This window comes from Atta colombica, unplaced genomic scaffold (assembly GCF_001594045.1).
Source record: "Atta colombica isolate Treedump-2 unplaced genomic scaffold, Acol1.0 scaffold332, whole genome shotgun sequence".
Taxonomy (NCBI): Eukaryota; Metazoa; Arthropoda; class Insecta; order Hymenoptera; family Formicidae; genus Atta; species Atta colombica.
In genome coordinates, this window is record NW_017259440.1 from 33,567 (window position 1) to 42,152 (window position 8,586).

Sequence of the window (8,586 nt, forward strand, 5' to 3'; positions counted from 1 at the left end):
AATATATTATATAGTTATATAATATATCTAGTTACTCCAGAACGAAATTTACAGATTAGACAGATTTAGTTCAGAATGTAAAGCTAATGGAAAAGCATTAAAAAAATATTACTGCAGTATATGAGAAAGTACTTGGAAATTTTGATATCTAATGAGTAGTTCATGAGAGTTCACATTGCTGACGAATATTTGAAAGAAAACCTGAATGAGAATCCGCATTAAAACATTATTAATTCACAAAAATATCTAGAGATATTAGTACGAAGAATATTATATTGTAGGTTAAACAACAAATGAATTATAAAACATTGGAAGATATTTGATCATCCAGAAAAGGAGTAATAATCATATTTTCTAATAGAGATAGAAGAACGACATAAGAAAAACGAAAACAAGAATTTTAAACTATTTAGATTCGACAAAGACAACTTTGATTGAGACAAAGAATATATACAACATCAGCATAGTCGAACAATGATACACAAAATTGCATAACATGTTTTTGTGAGACAGATAGATGTATTGTTGTTTGTTGAGAGGTCTCTCGTCTTTCAAGAAATGACGCAGAATACAATTTGCTTATTTTCAATTATCTTGAGATTAATTTACATTTTCAACATTGTTACTGTTGTAGTAAAATTATTTCTTCCCATAGAAAAATTGCTATTATCATATATGCAGAATGATAAATCTAAGAAGCAAATCTGGATTTTTTGCTTCTTCCTTAGGCAACTGTTGTAATATTAAACATCCCACAAAAATCTTGAAATAATAAAAGACAATTTTGATGAGAGGTAAACATACCAACTCTACTTCCTCCTCAGCATCGACAGGTTTGTGCTTTCCACCTGGTAAGACAAATTTCTGCCCAGGTATACGTAAGTCATCCAGCACTTTCACTAAGTAAGGTGTTTGCGCTAGACATTGAAGTACAGCATTGAAAAAACACGTGTTTCCTAGATTGGCTAAGCCCTATAATGCATAATTAAAAAATTCCTTAATTAAAATAAATATTTTTAACATTATTATACAATTTATCTCATTATTGCGTTATATATTAAAAAAGAAATTATAAAATCATGGCAAAAAAGATTAAGAAGAGCAACCTGAAATTAAATTATACAAAAAAGGATGTATCATATAATTCACATACTCCGACTTTAGGAAGATTATTCAATATTTTATGTTCTTTCTCCTGTACGTCGATTATCATCTCTTTTTGGCACTGAATTGCTGGCATTTTCAATTGAGATATTTGTGGTATATTAACATATTTTTTGATAAACTCTACAGCTTCTAGGAGTTTTTTCCTGAAAAGTAAAATAAATATAAAAAAAAGTAAAACAAATATATACATTTGTAAACATAAACATGCTTCTTATTAGGTGTATGCAAATATAAATATAAATTATTTTTTATAAAATTTTATATTTAATGTTGAAACATATAAGTATAATTCAATTATAGGAAAGTAATATATTTTTTCTATTATTTTTCAATATTTTCCTCAACTTTTCAGGCAAAATATAGACTGATATTCATAAGTTAATATTTCATGTGTCATATGACAAAGCTGTTGATTGACTGTAAGACAGAGAGGTTCTCAAATCTTTCTATCCTATAGCTAGTCAATATGCTAAAAAAATGTATCATACGATCAACTAATATATGAAAAATGTATCATATGGATCAATCAATGAATTTGTAATAACTCTCGCGATAATCGCTTGTTCCTATTTTGTGCTACGCGATTCGATAACTTCTGATAATAACGAGCTCATATTCGCACTGAGATGACTAATTGTAATTACGGAATTGCGCACTTGAGTAGATTCTTATAATTGTTCTCATTTCAAATATCAAATATATGTTTATCATTTTCTTACTATTAAAGGAAGTAATTCTTATTTGTTCTCTCGCCTTCCGATTCACTCCCGCTTCGAATAACCCATCCCCACCGTCTATGCGGAGCTGAGCAGTCGGCTGTCGTCCGTCGTATTAAAGAAATATGGAGAATAATTATTCAAGATTTAAAGGAGTAATGAAGAACGGCACGCTCACTCGTGCCTGGTACCCAACTTACATTAAGAGAGAATTCGTGATAATTCAGTGAGTAACTACCGACTTAGAGTATCAGATTAAAATCATTGGTTGTCGAATTGTGATAACAAAAAAGCGACGAAATTGTGCCATCGAAACTACGATCACGAATTATAGAAAAATTTCCGTGAAATATCATTCATAGTCTGTTCTTATTTCAAGGGCATTTCAAATAATGTGACAACTGGTTTATATCTTAAAATTATACTTAAAGTAATCTTAATATAATAAAATATAAAAATCGATTATGAATATCAACCATAGATTTCAGCACGATAAAAAGATTTATAGTCTTTGCTTGCAAAGACTATAAAATTTCATCAACAATTTGGAAACAATTATTTCAAAAGAAATTTGTAGAAAGAATATCACGATTGATTAAACGTGTTTTATTAGTGAAAGGTAATTTTTTTTTTATGAGAAGTTTGACAAATAATTATATTTCATTTTTATTAAAATAGATAAATTTGTTTGAAGTATTTTACAGTTAAACGTCTATTTCACTTAATATCCTGATATCTACCTGATTAAGTAGATATATTGAATCAGAGTATCCTGATATTTGGCTAATCAATTCAAGGATAATTCTAAGATATTCCAGGTAAAAATCTTGATTTTTTTAAAAATCAATTAATCTTCATCAGTTGATTAATTTTCATTTATTCACGCAAAAATTATGTCTTTTTATATTCAAATTTTAGAATTCCATGGCAAATTAATTAAAACGCAAATAAATTTGAAACAATATTACTTCATAAATAATAGCTGCTTTATAAATAATAAATGAACATTCAACACAAACGATTTTATAATTATAGACATTAAATTCAAATTTTTTATTAATAACTTGTCTATTGTATCTTTAAGAAAATGTTTATATCCAAACATAACTTTTCTCTTTATTAACATATCACAAACATCACTATATAAATACTTATTAATCAATTGATGTTTTATTAAGTTATTAGTCTAATTTTCAATGTACATACTTGCTTTTAAAGCTTCAATGATTCTACAATGATTATAAAATTCATCATTACATAATTCTTGCACATAAGCAAGAAATATTTCTTATTTCTTTCTTTTTTCATGATTCGATTTTTTTAAATAAAAGAATAACAAAAATTATAGGTCAGTCCTGAAATTGTACAGGTATTTCAGGAGTTTTTCAAGATATATTAAATTCCAGGATAATTCTAAAATTCAAGGATGTTCAAAGATTGCTGGATATTTTGTTGAACTAATTTTGGTGGTATCCAGAAATGTTTGATAGTGTACATTTGGACAATAAATATTGAATTTCATAAAAAATATCGGATAATTTATTTCTACACCTAATACATTAAAACAGTTTATCACTTAGCTCACCTACTGTTAGGATGAACTCCAATTTCACACTGATAGCACCAAACACTCCAATGGTAAGAATCCGTCACCATGCAATGGCAGTCGCTATGAGGCTTCCTATAATGCTCAAAGGCATGCTGCTTTTCCTCTTTACTACAGCCTTGTTCTCCACATTGCAAGCAAATCCACAAGGGCTTTGAAATATCACACTGCAAATATAAATAATTTTATATTAGATTTTAACACCTAGTATACTATTTCAATCAAATAATTGTGTTTACAATATCATTTACAATCTCTTCTGCTGTCTTGAGATCCATCTCTAGTTTTTTGCACATGGAACATTTGCTTAATATACCAGTCTTTTTTAGATTTTTTTTTACTTTGTTCAGGTTAATGGCCTTTGCTATGTGCGGACATTTTGCACCTGCTAACAGTCAATTAATATTACTCTTATAATAAAATATAAGTTCAACTTAAATGTCTTTTTAAAGATTTTATAAACATTTTTGAATGTGTTAAATTATAAAATGTTTGTTTTTAAATTATTAAGTATTAAATTATTAAGTATTAAATTATTAAGTATTCGGATGTTAAATCTTTCGATTTTAAAATTTCTAAATTTGCTTTGTGTTGCTAAATTTCTAAGTTGCTCGATTTGCTATTAACTCTATTTTGAAAATTCAAAGATATATCCTTAGGGATCAGAGAAACCAAAGCGAACATAAAAAATTAAAAATGAAAAAATAAGGAAACTGGGCAGTCCAAAATAATTTCAAAGATATCAGAAACTCTGGGAGACACGCGTCTCTAACCTGAGCTTGTCTCCTCACAAGACTCTGTGGAGGCCTCACTGACGTCGGGATTCGCGTCCGGTTGCCTATTCCGCTTTTTACTCATCTCGCCGCGCTACTCGTAAACGTTCTCGTCGTCGCGTACACGTCCGTGTTCGCCGCTCCACAGATCACGTCAGTTAAACCCTTATTGTGACGTTTGCGTGTACAAAAAAACCATGTGGAAACTGGGCTGCGTTCTACTTAAAGGTGCCTTTTCATGCTGATGCTTGACACCATAGACTTATAAGATAGATGAAGCAATGAGCATTCATACGAGAGAAGCTGAAGACTTGATAGAAAGAGAAAGAAATAATCGCGGAGTAGTTTTCTTCTTTTCTAATAGTGAATCGATTGGTCGCCGCGGCAAGCTGGAAAGTGGCCGAGAGCAACGAAGATAGAAGTTCGAGAGTTGGATCAAGCTGATTAGTCCCCTACCGCTAGTATAAAAGAAAGAAACAACTATGTCTAGAGTAGAACTGTCCTTCAATGTGGTCTTCAGCTTCTCTCGCATAAATGCTCCATCTATTTTGTAAATCTACGCTCAATACTCATTTTCAGCATCTTAAAATAAGTCAAAATTGATGTTTGATATTCGTTAATTTCACTTATTTTGACGCCGAAAATGAGCAGCAATGAAAAGACACCTTTAAGCCTTAAGCCATAATGGACGAATTACAATCAATTATTCTCCTCGCATATGACTGCAGTTGATCAGTTTCTTACGGCTTAAAACTTATTAGTAGATTCGGATTAAGAGTAAAATCACGTGGTGCGGAAAAGACTGCAAAATAGAGAATGTGTCGTAGAAGCAATCAGCGTTATTCTGCGTTATTTTGAATAGCGCTTATTGTATACCGTGATTTCACCCAAGAGCTGACGCATATAAAATTTCTATAACAGTAAGGCTCCCATGAGGTATATTTATCGCGTATTGCGCGTAACCGCGTAACCAATCAGAAGTAATCCAATCAGAAGTAATCTGTTGTGGTTTCGCGTTTTACTGATTATTGATTGATTACGCGATATGCGGTTCCATCCATCTCATGGGACTCCAATCTAAAGAGCTCCGCACAATAAAAGGAACAGAGAACAGAGAATAAGAATTTCAACCTCAGAAATCATGTATTGTGGAATACACTGATAGGTTGAAATTCTTAAAGGCATTCTACAATGCGTTGCAAACACCTGTTGTCAGTTGAAAATTTGATCGCAACAATCAATTAGAAACGTTATTTATATTTCTGATTAATTGTCGCGATAAACGTTTCAATTGGCAACGGTTGTTTGCAACACATTGTAGAATGTCCTTTATTCTCTGTCCTCTATTCCCGATTCCTTTCATTGTGCGGAGCTCTTTGTTTTAAGACGTGAACTTAGCCGATGAGTCAATCAGGATATTGCTTTAGATCTACGTACTCTAACGAAAATAGAAATAGTAGTAACCTTATCCATAAGGCGAGTTTCAACTAAAATAAAATTTATCTTATTGCAAGATTATGGATAAGTTTACTGTTATTTCCATTTCTGTTAGATTACTATCTAAAGCAGTATCCTAATTGACTCATCGCCTTAAGTTTGCATCTTATGCATACTGTTACGGAATTTTATGTGCGGCAGCTCTAATTGGTCAATTTCTTACAGTTTAAGGTACATGTTCATGCATGGTGTCGCTCGCGACAAACGAATCATGTGATTTGATATGTCGTTCATATAAATTGGTTAACAGCGATAAATTTTTGACAGTGACCCAATTTCCACCGAGGGTTTAATCCAGATCAGAATGTAAGAACCAATCATCTACAGTCGAGCATTCTCCTATTGTTCAATTGTAAGGCATTCTACACAAAAAATTATCCAATCACATTCTATTATAAAAACAAATGTAAAATTGAATGATTTTCTTTATACATATGGTTATGCAGCTGTGCAAGCACAGTATATACAGTAGCGCAACTCTCCTGATTTTGTTTCCCAAAATGGAATACGCATGCGTGAAATAAGTACGTTGCCCAGTCATCTAACGTCATCTAAACTTCTCACTTCTTTCTTTTTTCGTTCTCTCTTTCAGGGCCATTTAAATATGTTTCTTTAACGATTTAAATACGTTGTTTATTTTCCTGAATTGCTTTCGTTTTAGCTAAAAAATCTGCTTTTATGTAGTGCAATTCTAATAATTTATTAAAACACGCGATTTAGCAAAAAAACAAGCATCGTGTGTTGCTGTCGTTAAATGAAATATTTTACAGTATAATATTTGTATTGTACAACATTTATATAATATTTTATATCTTCTTATTTTTATATTTTTTTTATTTTGTAGTGCATTATAATTATAAATCTATTTCTTTTAGTTTTATTACATTTAGATTAAACTTTAATGTACAAATGACCTAGAGAGAGAGAGAGAGAGAGAGAGAGAGAGAGAGAGAGAGAGAGAGAGCGGAAAAATAAAAAACAACTGAGAAAGAAATTCAGATGACGCTACTGGGGAACTTATTTCGCGCATGCACACATTTTGAGAAACACTAACATCAAAGGTGCCGACAGAGAATATTACTATGGTGCAAGTTTGTGTGGAATCCTAATAAGGGAATACTTGATTGTAATTGGTTGGTTTTTACATTCTGATCAGATTAAATCCTCGGTGGAAACTAGATCATTAAGGGCCAGTTGTTCTATCTTTTGATAAATTTTACCTGTTGGGTAAAATTACCCAATCACATGCGCGGGTTGCCAGATTTACCTAATAGATAAAATTTACCAAAAGGTGGAACAACCTCGTCTAATTATATTAGTTGTGTAAAGTGTTGTGTAAAGTGCTGTAAAGTCCAAAATGTCATATATCGAAAACGGTACTACAATTAGACCTCAAGTTGATACGATTGTGCACAACAAAAATAAAGTGCACAACGAAACTACGATAGACTATTAGCAGCTGCATGTATGCATTAAAGAATGTATAAATTTTAAAAATATATATAAAAAAAGAGATTTTGGGTTGATCTTTTATTTGAAAGATAACGTGAACGTAATTAAAAAAAATTATTATTAAAAAATTATCAACAAATAACCGGTTTATATATTTCCATGATTAAAATATTCTTTTTATTTATGATTATTTCACATATGCCACAAGTATGTACAATAACTATCTGAAAATTTCATGAAATTATCGCAAATAATAACAAATAATTAAATAATAAGGTAAAGGTTGAATATCCCGGTCATCTAAAATTTTCATAAAAATAGATCAATCAATACATTTTTGCATAAAAATAAAGATTTCACAAGAAAAAAGCGTCACTCTGTCCCTCCCTCCCTTCTCACAAACCGAGATATTAAGCGGTAAGAAGATATGTATATCCACATAATCGCACATAAACATATACATAAAGAGAATTATCCAATTGCATTTCTCTTATAAATCACATGTAAAATGTGATTGAATAATTTTATGCATACGTTTATGCGGTTATTCAAATTGTGTAGATATATCGTAAAGTTGACGACTATTGAGATTAGGAAATCTGTCACAGCCACGAAATACTGCGATGCAAGTATGCGCTGCGGTCTCAAATTCGCTATTTTAAAACAAGTTCTCTGCTCTAAAATACAAATTTCCGAAACCAGGCAAAGGTCGGATTTAGGGACAGATATATATACTCGTATTCTGTGATGAAAGCAAATGAAATGTATTTTAAAATATTTTGTGTAAAAATTTATTCAGAAATCTAATATTCTCAGAAGTTTATATTGTAAAACATTACTTCAACGAAAATTAGAACATTTCTGTAATGTTTTTTCAACATTTTATGTTGTTATAATTCAACGTTTCTAAAATGTTGATTCAATATTAATACAACATTATTTATTACATTCCTATACATCGAAAAATTTTCAGAAATATCTCAGAAATATTCCAACTGAAAAGTGGAATATTTCATAAAAATTGCTAAATATGTCTGCAATATTTTTGCAATATTTTCTATTTCTGAGACAGCTCTGGAGTTTGGAATAGCAAAATGTCCGCGATGCTTGCACATGAAACCTTGTTGAAAGATTGCCGAAATGTTACAGAAAGAATTTGCAATCTTTTTGAAATATTACCAAAAAGTTACAGAAATAGCTGAAATCTTTTTAAATATTGCTGTTCAATCGAAGGATTATGATCAGCAATATTTTAAAGGCTATTTTTCTAATACTTTGGAAATATTTAAATATTATATTTAAATATATATTTGATACTTAAATATTTAAATTTATTGTATTGACATAATAAATTTAAATATCAATTAAATATATA

At 30.4% G+C, this 8,586-nt stretch overlaps 1 protein-coding gene across 13 annotated transcripts in view; it reads right to left on the minus strand.

The window, feature by feature from the left end:
* The window catches only part of LOC108690610 (ubiquitin carboxyl-terminal hydrolase 45), an 18,705-nt gene that overhangs the window by 7,502 nt on the left and 2,617 nt on the right, over positions 1-8,586 (minus strand). For 4 of the 13 annotated variants that reach the window (XR_001931904.1, XM_018197988.1, XM_018197983.1 and 1 more), the window contains 5 exons: positions 4,263-4,427; positions 3,729-3,877; positions 3,469-3,656; positions 1,154-1,310; positions 805-972 (listed from right to left, as the gene is read on the minus strand). Coding sequence is in view for 12 of the 13 variants with exons in the window: in XM_018197988.1 (XP_018053477.1) it covers positions 805-972; positions 1,154-1,310; positions 3,469-3,656; positions 3,729-3,877; positions 4,263-4,347 (747 nt within the window). In the remaining variant the exon portion in view is untranslated. Of the gene's footprint in view, positions 1-804; positions 973-1,153; positions 1,311-3,468; positions 3,657-3,728; positions 3,878-4,262; positions 4,510-8,586 lie in introns of all 13 variants that reach the window. The other 9 variants (XM_018197993.1, XM_018197992.1, XM_018197987.1 and 6 more) reach the window with 8 other exon arrangements.